This window comes from Prunus persica, chromosome G7, assembly GCF_000346465.2.
Source record: "Prunus persica cultivar Lovell chromosome G7, Prunus_persica_NCBIv2, whole genome shotgun sequence".
In the NCBI taxonomy this organism is placed as follows: Eukaryota; Viridiplantae; Streptophyta; class Magnoliopsida; order Rosales; family Rosaceae; genus Prunus; species Prunus persica.
The window spans coordinates 19,245,496-19,257,978 of record NC_034015.1 but is presented as its reverse complement, the minus strand read 5'-3'; the positions used below and the strand labels follow the sequence as shown (position 1 = coordinate 19,257,978).

Genomic DNA, 12,483 nt, shown 5'->3' with positions numbered 1-12,483 from the left:
CTAATTTAATGTAAGTTTGTCCCATTCAGTTGGGCCCTTAGCCTTTGCACGATGGCGGCGCCAGAATACCTGTATGGAAGAAGCTGCAAAATACTCCAATTGAGAACGAGAAAGCTCCCTCCGAAAATACCACCAAAATTGAGCAACAATTGACTTCAAGTGGTTGGCCCTAATTGAAAATACTTCAACTTTCGTTTGGGACATAAGATTTGTAGTGGAGATAGGTAACTCTGAAAATGAGCACAATTTGAATGCCCAATTTAGAAGTTCTTCTCCATGAAAATCACTTTTCTCAAGGCACTTGCACACATTTGTTCCACCCTTAATAGGTGTGTAGGTCAATGCTGTGCCTCGTGTGATGAAAAACATCTTTCGAAGTGGTTCTCCCTCCCGAATGATATAAACATCCTCACCATAAGTTACCGGCTTAAGATACTCGCAGATTGCTTTTAACACTTTCTCATCTGTACTTTCAAGCAACGGCACCTACCAATATATATATATATATAATTTAATGAACAAAATTTAATAGAAAGAATCAGAGCAAATTAATCCAACTACTTACTTTCTTTAGTGAAGCCAAGCCGAGACGGCACATATTACGCATTTGCTCTATTATGTCTGGATATATCGTTTCAATCTTCTGTTGCAATTTAAGCTGATTTGACACTTTTTTCGACCCCTACATATAATTATTAATTTTATAGATACACAAGAATTAATACGGAAATTTATATAGAGGAGCTTCAAATTTAAAGACATAAATTTAGTTTAGAATATCGCTTTGTCAAACAAAAAAAAGGACATCAGTTTTGTTTAAACACCAACCTGCACCCTTGAATTGAGATATACTAAAAATAGTGCCAAGCCACTTATAGAGATCACAATCGAAAAGATGATTTCGTCCTTAAAGAAACTGGTCTGTAGGTTTGAACCAAAAGAACTGCAAAAAGAAAATGAAGAAGCAATATATTTGATAAGTGTTTAATAATCTTTTAACAAAACTGACTCATCTAGAGCATCTCCAAGGATATGTCATTTTTAACATATCTCTTCCAGCCTTCAAATCTATGTAGGATTTGACTATTTGGTTGGAGCAACTCTATCCTTCATTTTTTGTCATTTCATGTCTAAGATAAAGAAATTTGACATATCAGTTGGAAATGCTCTAAGATAAAGAAATTTTCAGAGTCAAAGAAATTTCCTTAGACGACACAAGGAAGAGTTGATGGGTTTAAAACTTTGCATGAAATTCTATATATATAATTAATTGGTAGTGTTAGAATATAAGAACCTTTTTTTTAAAATCAGAAATATAAGAACGTGTTTACTACTATGACATCCTAGTAAATTGTAATTATAGGATCAAAACATGACTTATTTATTTTTAAGGGATCATCATGAAAAGTTAAAAAGCCTCATAAATATACAAACCTCAGATTTCGCAAGCCCCACCAAATACATTGTAACATCTTCACTGGAAGATCTCTTGAGCTTGTCATATTAGATTGGAGAGCGTATAGATATATACCATAATCGAAAGGTAAACTTGTTACATTTGCTGAAAGTTGTACAGCGCATAATTCGTGTAAACGCGAGACATTGAACATCATATTGTTTTCTGGAGTGAATCTACTGCAATAGAAGAAATAAGCAAGCGTTTCACGACCACATATATCATCAAATTTACAGAGATGCTCCTGCCAGCAAACTATCTTTCGGTCCACAGCAAAAAAGTACCACAAGGCTCCGAATAGCTGAAGGACCAACGAGCAGATAGTCAATAATCAATAGTTCATCGAATATGGCAGACAAGATTGAAACTTACATGAGCAGTAAGGATGAATGGAAGGAAGTCCAGAGCAGCTTTAAGCAATCTTTTTACTGCGGTCTCTAAGTTAGCATGCCGATCGAGCCATCGGTAGAGGTTATAAGCACGTAGAGTATATTGGATTGGAATTAGATAAAAAAGATTACTGTTATCAAGGTATGTGTATTTTCCAATCAATATGATTGCCTGGACACAATTAAGCCAACAGTTAAAATTTGATTACTGTGTAACCAATATTAAGTAATTATTAACATATAAAGATAAATGTTTATGTATGCTGCCAAGTCTAAACGTAACTCTGGCATGAGTAGTTTTTTTAATATTAATATTAATTTCAAGATAAGATATTTAATTACGTGGAAAAAGGCTAGTTTTCTTAGGTACGAACTTATATACCTGTAGAATGGGAAAAGCAGCACAAATGCGAGGTAGAATGCCTAAGAACCTAAGTGATTTCTGGCCATTCAACACCTTCCAAATTGTGGAATCATGACCGCCAAAATGCTTTGTCCAGGAGGCCCCAAATGGCTTGGCATTAACATTGCCTCGACGTCGCTTTATGAAAACTAAAATGTCCATTCCATAAAATAGATCGCCGGCCGATCGTAAGGCGAAAAATGTCCACATCAAGGTTTGGTCCCAATAGTAGCACGTGCTATCGTCGATGATGACGGGAACGTAGCAGCTCAAAGGATCAACGAACACAGCAAATGCAGATGCTACTGTAAATATGATCTCCCACTTTGGAAGGAATATTTTTGGCTGATGATGAATCTGATATGCGTTAATAACAACTTCCTCCAGTTTTGGCCGTTTTGCTGCAGCACTACTTATACTTCTGTGTCCTCCATCTTCCTTGAGCTTGGCAGATTCCCCCTTCTCATCTAGATTACTGAACAAGACACAACAAATTAACAAATATATAATCTCGTCCAAGAGAAGAAAAATTAAGTATATATCGGTTATATGCACTTCTAACACGTATATATAAGTGATGAATATAATATACTTAATTTTAACATTCATGCATATTTTTCGTCATGTATGGATATATGTTCTTCATTTTTACCTTTTGGTTAGGTAGATTATATGTAAATTAATTATGCGTATTATACAAATCATAAATAAAGCGCTTTTAATTGTATAAAAAAAGTGTTTTTTATTTGTTTCTATTATTTACTTTTAAAGGCAAAATAATCATAAAAACTAAGTAATAAATGAAAATTGGGTTTTTATTCAAAACTATAATAGGAGGGTTATCTTCCCAACATTTTGATCGTTCACTTGGTCTATATTAAAAGGCCCATATCTATAGTGTTCTTTTATTGAGGAATCTCTCAAATAATTTCATTTGAAAGACACCTTTTAGGGTTCCTTACGAAAAAAAAAAAATTTAACAATCCAAACCATTTATTTTTCACATCTTCATTCGAAAATCATCCTTGCAAATTGAAAATCATTAAGGCATCTAATTGATACCAACAAAATTAATGAACATAGTATTTTAAGAAAGTACTTGAATTTCAATAATTTAATTAAGTGAATAAATGATATCAGATTTAAGTGGATTTTTATAGAGATGATCTTTGAATATTCATTTACAAAATAGACGATTTGAATTAGTGAAATACAATGTTGAGTGGACTCTACAAGGGTGTCCCTCAAATAAGCTTATTTGAGAGACCCCTCAATGGAAGCTCTATATATATATATGCAAAATTCACATTTTCTAAAAACATGTGCTTTTGTCTTGGTCTGGAGAAAAAAAGTAGCTTTTATTTATTTAAAAACCCAAATTTGCTCGAGTTTAGCTATATATATACCCATTTTATTGAAGGATCTCTCAAATAATTTTATTTGAGGGACCCCGAACGATTGTTTTTCAACGATCCAAACCATCTATATTTTTTAAGTCTACATTCACAAATCCTTGCAAAAAATTAGACAAATCGGAAACCGTTTTGACATACAATTGTGTCGTACAAAATCAATGAACAAGGTACTTCAAGAAAATACTAAAATTTCAATAACTCAATTGAGTAGTCAAATTATATCGGATTCAAGTGATTTTTCACATAAATAAATTAAGTATGCACCTAAAATAGTCCTCATACCATCGAAGTTTCCTATAAAAATAAAAAATAAACATTAAAAGAAAAAGAAAAAGGTGTTAAGTAAAGAACTTAACCTCAACTCAATTGATACATCTTGAACCGGTTTGATCATATCTCAAGCTTATTTGTATCCTCTCTCTCAATTCTACGGATTATTCAAAAACTCAGGTAGCTCGTTCTTGTTAAACTATAGAGTTAATTCGAGTACATACTCCTGCAAATATTAGCCAAATATGAAGTGAAAATTAGAGAATTTTCGTGTCCATGTGTGAAGAGAATGAAGCCCCTTCTAACTTCACAATATATATATATATGTGTGTGTGTGTGTGTAAGAGAGAGAATATAGCTACATTATATTGAAACTTACATGCAACACTGGGTAGGAGCAGATACCAGAGAGGAGGGATTTGAAGAAAACGAAGAGCAACAAAATCTGAGACGCATTGACAAAGTTAACAATAACTAACTCAAAGTATGGTCCTCGTTTTATAGTTTTATTTCTTAATTTTTATTAATCAACAACTGTCACGGTCCTCGTTTTATAGTTTTATTTCTTAATTTTTATTAATCAACAACTGTCATTGGGCGAGCGAGTGATCAAATAAAGAAAAGAAAAGACTTGACGATATTAATTGGGGCTTATGGGTCTTCTCTTTTGCCCAAGTCTTTCTCTTAAGATAATAATTTAAGTCACAAAGTCTTCTCTCAACTCAACCAACTAAAATCACCGCGCGCCCAATGCGCTCATCTGTGTGATGCTGCCACATGCAATGGTCAATGGTCATTTCTAAAGCATATTGTATTTTGTAAGAAAAATATAAAGGTTAATTTCGATTTAGTACAATGAAATCTTACCCTTAAGGGACGTTTGTCTCTGCACTCTAAATTTTAACAATTACATACCCTTTGCTTTTCAATTTTTTACAATCTGATTCCAATTTTAACTTTGACATCAAAATGTCTATTAATTGCTTGCATGGCAGGTGGAGCTCATTTTTTGTCCTAGCAAGAATAGGGCACTAGAAACACAAATGGGGGCCTAGAGGGCCTCTTGCCCAGGCTGGAGCCTCCCGCTGGAAATGCTTTAAGTGGCTCCACTTCTGAGTGCGAGAGTATGAGCTTACTTTCCTGATAAGCTAGCCTAATTCATATATGCAAAGCATTTTTTGTTTAATCAAGGAGAAGAACACATTATTTTATTAACCAGAATTGTTAAAAAGAAAACAAAAACTTATTATTTTTTCAAAAGAGTTGGGGAGCTCTTGTTCTTGATTATTGTATTGTTTTTTTTTTTTTTGGCCAAGTGATTATTGTTGGTTGGATGTTGTTCAAGTGAGATATTATATTAATCTTGTTTATTGTTATTCTTATTACTAGCCTTATTTTTTTTTTTAAAGAACTAAGAAAAAATAATATGGGTAGTTATGTTCCATAAAAGTATGACTTATTATCTGATTTTGTTTTTATTTTTATTTTTTTAATATAAAAAAATATGAATTTACCATATTATCCTCATTTAATTAATAATTTTAATTGTTAATCTATATATATAAAGCAAAAGGCAGAAAATGGTGAAACATTCAAAATACCAGAAAATATCCTTGGATAATGCAAACATTAAGAATTGAAATTATTAATTAAATGAGGATAATATGGTAAATTCACACTTTTCATATTAAAAAAATAAAAATAAAAATAATAATCAAATAATGGATCCTATTTTTATGGACCACAACTACCCATTATCTTTTTTAATTCTAAAATAAATTTAAAGTTTAAAAAAAAAAAAAGCCTCTCGCAGGTGCGGAAGCGCGTGCAGAGAGGCTAGTGTTTGAATTAACTAAGAATATTTTCTGGTATTTTGAATGTTTCACCATTCTCTGCCTTTTGCTTTATACAGTCCTGATCTCTTGGACCACAAGAGTCCAAGAGATTGTGGTCACTCACCGTTGGATATTAATCTAATGGTTCAAAAAAGTTTCTTAAAAGGAGTTCAAGATTGAGTGAACCGTTGAATTTACATCCAACGGTGAGTGATCACAAATCTCTTGGACTCCTGTGGTCCAAGAGATCGGGACTAAACTATTTAAATCGTTCCAACAACAACAACAAAACTATTTAAATCGCATGGAAAGAGGTTATTAAATGAAGAGTTGGAGGAGAGGCAAAATCGGGGACACAACCGCAAGTGTCGGTACAATTACCCTAAACTTTTCGTATAAAAAAAAAACAAAAAAACAAATGGTGGTTCAAAAATCTTCTCACCCCACCCCTTGGGATGATAACCAAAGTGCATCTGCCGGTTAATTTCATCTGCAATTACGTAAAATGGCCATTCAAGTCAGCATATACACCCCCACCCCTTGGAGAAACTTCATCTGCTGATCTTTTTTTATTTTCATCTGCAATTACCTGTTTTTTCTTTGTCTTGTAAGGAGAACTAGTGTGCCGAAGCCAATCATGATTGCAACTTTTATTGCCTGATAAGAGAAATGGGAGGATTAAAATGAAGAAATTGCATATCGGCACTACTTCCCTTCCCTAACAGTTTGCACTCTGTTTCCTTGTTAGTTGTAGTCTTACTCTGAAGTCTTAAATCTTAAATTTTAGCCGTGAGGAGAGGAAGTCACATAAGAACTATAAATCATTTCACTAAAGAATTTAGGAGAGGAATTTTAACCTGTCCAACTTTCCCTCCGGAAGTTTCAGCTTCCTCTGGATGATCAACCTTTGATTTTCTTGGTCTGTGATTCTTCACATTCTGCTAAAAAAGATGGCATGAACATTATGATCAGACTGCTAGAACAAAAGTCCATGTTCGATACAACGAAAATAGCATCATTTGAAGTTTTAAAGCCATTCAGAAATCATTCTCATGTTAATTATAATCTTTTCCTTCACCATGAAGTGCCGAAAGTATTAATTGAGATACAGTTAAATCAAATATATCAAATCAATATGCTTCAACACTGATGACTAATGAGTAACCAGAAAGTCAGCTGGCAAATTCATGTACCTCTTCTGAATTTTCTGGTAGAGATACATTCATCCTTCCTTGCTGGATGTTTGGCTTCTCTCTGCAACCTCCTAGTAAATCCATGAACTTTTTACCACTAGTTGTTATGCAGAAACGTATTGCTTCATCTGGGAATATCCAGGCACCAGAGCTCTCATAGGGAATGTGCCTATCTTCACAGTTTACTACTGATGTACACACATCGGCACTAGTTGAAGCTTCTTGAATGTCGATGATTTGAGAAATATTTGTGGAAGAAATTTCTAGTCGACTCTCCTCTATAACTGGATTACTACCAGAATTTCGCCTTCCATGGCGCGTATTACTTGGTTGGTGCCTATGCTTGCTAAGAATCTTCTCTGAAACTTGAACTGTTTCAAATGTTGATGTTGTAATGAAATCTTCGTGGAAGTTGTTTTTCTTTATGCCAACTTCTTGATGTACATGCAATTGTTTGACTTTATTTTTTATCCCAGTGGGATGTGATGATTTAGTCCCATCTGAAGCTCCAAGTAAATTAATTTGCTCACCACTTTTATCACCAGATGTTGGGTCAAGTAGCAAGTCCCCTGAAGAAAAGGACTTCAAAACCCCTTCTAATATTGACTTTGCAGTTTCTGTATCCACTTTCTTGTCTTCTTTTAAATTATGGAATTTCAGGGGAGCTCCTGCTTTAATACTGTTCGATTGAACTTCTTTTGGTGGCGGTTTGATGCAAGGCCTCATATCCTGTGCGTGAAGGAAACAGTATGCATCAAACTCATGGAAAAAACAAGTTATATCCACTTGCAGTGACATATAGATATCTGTTTCAAAGCAACATGCAGACATACCTCAGCTGAACCACTTTCGAAGGTGCTTATCATTTTCTTTACATTGCTAGGAGTTTTCTGGATTGGACCCTGCTTCTCAAGGTTATGAGGCTTATCTTCCTGAAGATTAGGAAGACTTATTACTCGAACCATGGACTGTGGGCTTCTTAATAGTTTTGAAGATTCACTAGCATATTTGGCCTTGGCTGGAACATTAGCAGGAAGTGGCTGTGCCTCAGTCTCCTCAACTAATTTCCCTTGACATGATTCAGTCAGAGGGAGGTCAACCCTCTGATGCAGAGTAATGCCTGATGAAGTCTCCTCATTTCTATCTGCATCACTCTAAAACACGTTAAATGATCGTTAAAAGAACTCGTGAACGTACCTTTCAAGCTTCTTTTTACTTAAAAGTGGAAACATTCCACTCTCCAAATTGAGTTAATTTTACTTCTGATCATGATGAGTACTTCCAATCCCAATTACTATCTTTTCAATGCTTATGGCTTCTATCCAAAGAGTCATTCAAGAAAGGTAAATCTAATACCATATTGAAACTAAGGACTAGTCGGACTATTTAACTGTTCTTGTTATGGTACTTTTTTCTGCCTGAAGATTCTAATTTTCTGTCCCCAAAAAAAGTTTCTAATTTTCTTGTTGGGTGATCAAGATCGAACCTGAGATCTCATTGGGAAGGCACAAAGATGATGCAAGATTTGTCCCAGCACCAGGAGTAATTTGCACACTACTGGGGTTGCTATAGATAAACTCCCCAAGTTTCCTTTTTAGTGCAGATTCTCTCTGCAAGCAAGTTCAGAGGATGTAGTAAATGCCAACAACAATAACAACTTTGAGTACAAATTGATATTTATCATTAAAAATAAATCAGAACCACGAAAGAGTACCATCAAACGGATTCGGATGCGCTCTTCTTCGTTGAGTACAAACTGTAACTTCATATGCACCAACCCACCTCCTTTGAGGGAAAAGAAGGCGTCCCAAAGACCCTTCTCGACTATGGACTTGGTCTCAACACCTGATCCACACATGATCATACATATATTCATCTGCCTCAGTTTTAGAATTGATAAAAGGGTTCATCTAGCTATATATATGGGATTGTTTGACAAATAAACCTGCGTCTAATATCTCATTTCCCTCGGCATCTTGAAGAAGAACAACCAAATTGTCACGAAGGGTCGTCAATGGGCTGTTCATAAACACAACATGGATTAATTAGATATCCAACCAATAACAATAGCATTTTTAGGACTAAAATAAGCTCTGCTGTGATTATTACAAGGTGAAGTCTCCCTTGTCCCAAGTTTGGCACTCTCTTTTCCCCATTGAAACTGCAAGTGCATATGTATACAGTGAGAATTTTGTTAAATTGTTGAAGTTTTTAGATAGACATTTAAAGAAGGAAACTGAGTTCAGAGGAGAAATAATTGCTTACCCTTTATGGATATTGAGGAAGAAGATGATGAAGATGGAAGGTCCATGAATTCAAGAACTGAAGTGGAATTCAATATTCATATGAAAGAAAAAAGTTAATATTTATGTTAGACATAACACAACTGCCATGCCCATGTTTGAATTACAGTTGAAAACTTAGTTGTTAGTTGGTACCTGAAACTAGGATGGTTCCTGGCATTGTAGAGATAAAGATTCGTAATGGGAGGTTAACTGTGCAAGACCAGGGCCAGTATGCAAAATTCTCCTCTTTTTTTTTTCTTTTTTTTTCAATTAGCTTTGAAATTTGGATGAATGGTTCAAGCCTCGAAGAGGGCAGATGGGATTGGATGGAAGTGTGGATATCGTTAGAGGAGGGAGTTGGAGGACACAACAATGGTGGAGCCCTTTATTAATTGTTAACCACATCAAAGTCTCAAACTCAAAGCGCTCAAAAGGCAAAATGACAAAATCTTTATTTATTTCATTCTCTCTCACTCTTGCTGTTTGCTTAATTTTTGTCCTTGGGTGCCTTACAACCGGTCGGGCTCCCAAAGGAGGTTTAATGATCTTCATTAGTAGTAATCTTAATGAATTTTTCCCCAATAATTCCACACTAAGTATTTGGGAAGAAATAGATAATCTAATATTTTGCAACAAATTCCCAAAGTAAGAAGATACAGATAATTCTCATGGACAAGGGGTCCTTATATCGTGCAAAAATTGGCACGTAATCTGCTGCAAACATGTTACTCAAGCCGTTAACTATCCATCTCCCAACATAACAAGATCTAAGTGCTATGGTCTATACTTTGAAACAAAATTTCTCTGTATAAGCTTCTGTCAGTAAAGAGAAGCACCAATTAAAAGCTTGGTGCGGATTTTTCACGGATAAAACTTTAAGATTGTCTTTTCTTCATCATTTCAATTATTCTCTTCAGGATCCTTGACTTTGAGTTCGTTTTCCCTTCTAACGTCTACTTGAAATGTTATTGTTGCCGGTCTCCTGGGATAGGCAGGCTGCTGCACCTTCACATATCCCACGTCTCAGAAGTTGTACTTGTAGTAGTTGTTGCAGGAGGAGAGGGCACTTCAACTACAGCTTTGTGATTTTTAGCGCCTGTTTCTGCAGATTTCCTATTTACTATGCCAATATCTCTCTTCCGAGCCCCAATAAACATGTAAGCTGCAAGAGGTCAGATGCAAGTCAGTAAAAAATCCTGTATTTCCTGTCAACGAAGTTGGAGTCATAGTATCGATTTGAAACCACCACAACTCCACAAGGAATGAAACTGAAGTTAACTTTTGAGTTTGACTATGATTTTTGTTATTCATACTGTGACAAATTATCAAACAAGGAAAAGAAAGGGTAAAACTAAGTACTGAGGAGATGAATTCATCAATAGAACCTTAGAGATCAAGAGTTTAACCCCAATTCTTCAATGGTGAAGTGGCAAAATAGGCACACCATCTGATAATTAACCAACCAGCTTCATGTCATCAAGGTAAAGAGGAATGGGAAGTGGGTTTGTCCAGATGGCAGTAGCCTCTCATTATCAGGGTAGGGAGGGGACTAATCCTTCCTATGGGAAAATCAAACCAGAGATCCAGTCACATAACTCATTCAATCCACTCGCAAATAAGAAAGATAGAAGAGACATTTCATACAAAGATGGCTATCTTCAAAACAACTAAAGTAGCAACTCTTGTTTTATACAATGGATGTATACTTGGTCATCACCCTTTTAACAGATAGGGAAAACACCAATAAGATTAGATTGAGAGAGAGAGAGAGAGAGAGAGAGAGAGAGAGAGAGAGAGAGAGAGAGAGAGAGAAGCCCAAAGGGAATAAATGGATGTATACTTCTCCACATCAATTATATTTTCCCAAAAAACCAGCTTTAACAACCCCCACCCCCTTTCAATAGATAGGGCATAATCTAAGACGATTGGATTAAGAGAGAAAAGCCCGAAGGACAAATGGATGTATACTTCTGGCAAGATTTATGTCGATCACAAGACAGAAAAGCATACAGCCTGTATCTTGGCCCAAGAAATATGAAACCATCTTTTTGTATAGATGGCAAACATTCACATATCAATTATCTTCCGCCAATTAAGATTTGCACATAAATGTCAACTTACTCCAGCTGGTTTTTAAGTATCTAAGCTCTATCCACGGCCTTCCAGATTTAATTAATTGATTCCCCATTAGCACACCACAAGAATGACCACATTTTTTTGGGCATTAAATACGTATGCATATTGGAGCTGTCTGAAATCAGTTGCCTTTGACATTAATTGGTGATGATTTGGAGAAACCAAACTTTATCCCCAAAAACACCTTAAAGAGCTTGCCTGAAAATGCATCGGACAAGGGGCTAAAAAGGCTTCACTTTTTCCCTCATTATCTTGAATGCTGTCCTTATGTGTAAAATTTTGCAGTTTAAGATTGGGCGTATTTGTGCTCAGCCTTAGTCTAACTAGATTATGCGATCATATCATTAAACAACAATGAGAACAAATTACCTATCAAACAATCATAGCCTAAAGAAACAGTTAAACAACAGCTTGACAAAATTTATATAACAGGGTTCTCTGAGTCAATAAATCAAACACATTGTGCACCAAAATGAGAAAACACGCGTTCCAGATCACTTAAACGGAGCTTCTGCTTAGATGAACATAACCCATTACCCAAAATTGATAAAAGACTCTAAATTGCAACCCCATAAGCCATAATCTAATCTAGTTCAAGAAACACACAGAAAGTAAAGGCGAAAAAGAGCGGCGAAGCTGACCTCCGAGAGCAAGATTGGAGATCAAGAGGACTCGCCAAATGAACTTGTAGCGATTGATTGGCAATTCCTTTGGCGGTAATGGTGGTGGTGGTGGGTCCGCCATTTTTGCTTTTGAGTCTCAGCTATTTGGGGCTAGCTCGCGCGCTCTCTCTCTCTCTCTGGGCTCGACTGCGCAGAGCCAAGATAGGAATCTGTTGAAGAACTCCCAAACAGTCTGCTCTAGTCGTTAATTAACTAATTTTACAAATTAAGAGTTCGCGTATTTAGGACTTCAAAATGTTGAGAAAAATGGGGTCGGAATAGTACGCACGACCTGTCGTTTTGTTGAAGTATAAAGGTATGCTTTTTTATGGTTAAAGTCAATGTTCCCTAGATAAAAGTACGTGTCGTCGATCATGGGGATGTTTTCAATAATTTTCCTTTTTCTTTTCGTTTTATTAATGATTTAAGTTTCTTTTTT

General features: G+C 35.5%; 2 protein-coding genes across 4 annotated transcripts; both read right to left on the bottom strand.

Moving 5' to 3' along the window:
* Positions 1 to 4,057, bottom strand: LOC109950415 (cyclic nucleotide-gated ion channel 1-like). Its single transcript, XM_020569034.1, has 8 exons — positions 4,020 to 4,057; positions 2,228 to 2,723; positions 1,829 to 2,017; positions 1,690 to 1,757; positions 1,435 to 1,539; positions 829 to 943; positions 566 to 682; positions 1 to 486 (listed from the first exon to the last, which is right to left on the bottom strand). Exons 1-8 carry the CDS (start codon positions 4,055 to 4,057, stop codon positions 1 to 3), a joined length of 1,614 nt encoding a protein of 537 aa, XP_020424623.1.
* Positions 6,061 to 12,259, bottom strand: LOC18769844. 3 transcript variants are annotated; one of them, XM_020569184.1, is made up of 12 exons: positions 12,024 to 12,259; positions 10,632 to 10,805; positions 9,400 to 10,408; positions 9,227 to 9,283; positions 9,071 to 9,122; positions 8,907 to 8,980; positions 8,676 to 8,806; positions 8,448 to 8,571; positions 7,795 to 8,105; positions 6,962 to 7,690; positions 6,626 to 6,709; positions 6,061 to 6,425 (listed from the first exon to the last, which is right to left on the bottom strand). In XM_020569184.1, the coding sequence occupies exons 3-12, from the start codon at positions 9,422 to 9,424 to the stop codon at positions 6,354 to 6,356; spliced, it is 1,659 nt and encodes a 552-aa protein (XP_020424773.1). In that variant the 5' UTR covers positions 9,425 to 10,408; positions 10,632 to 10,805; positions 12,024 to 12,259; the 3' UTR covers positions 6,061 to 6,353. The 3 variants fall into 3 exon arrangements, with proteins under 3 accessions (XP_020424773.1, XP_020424774.1, XP_007202845.2); XM_020569185.1 differs by lacking the exon at positions 10,632 to 10,805 and having other exon boundaries at positions 6,061 to 6,258; positions 6,358 to 6,425; XM_007202783.2 differs by lacking the exon at positions 10,632 to 10,805 and having other exon boundaries at positions 6,626 to 6,706.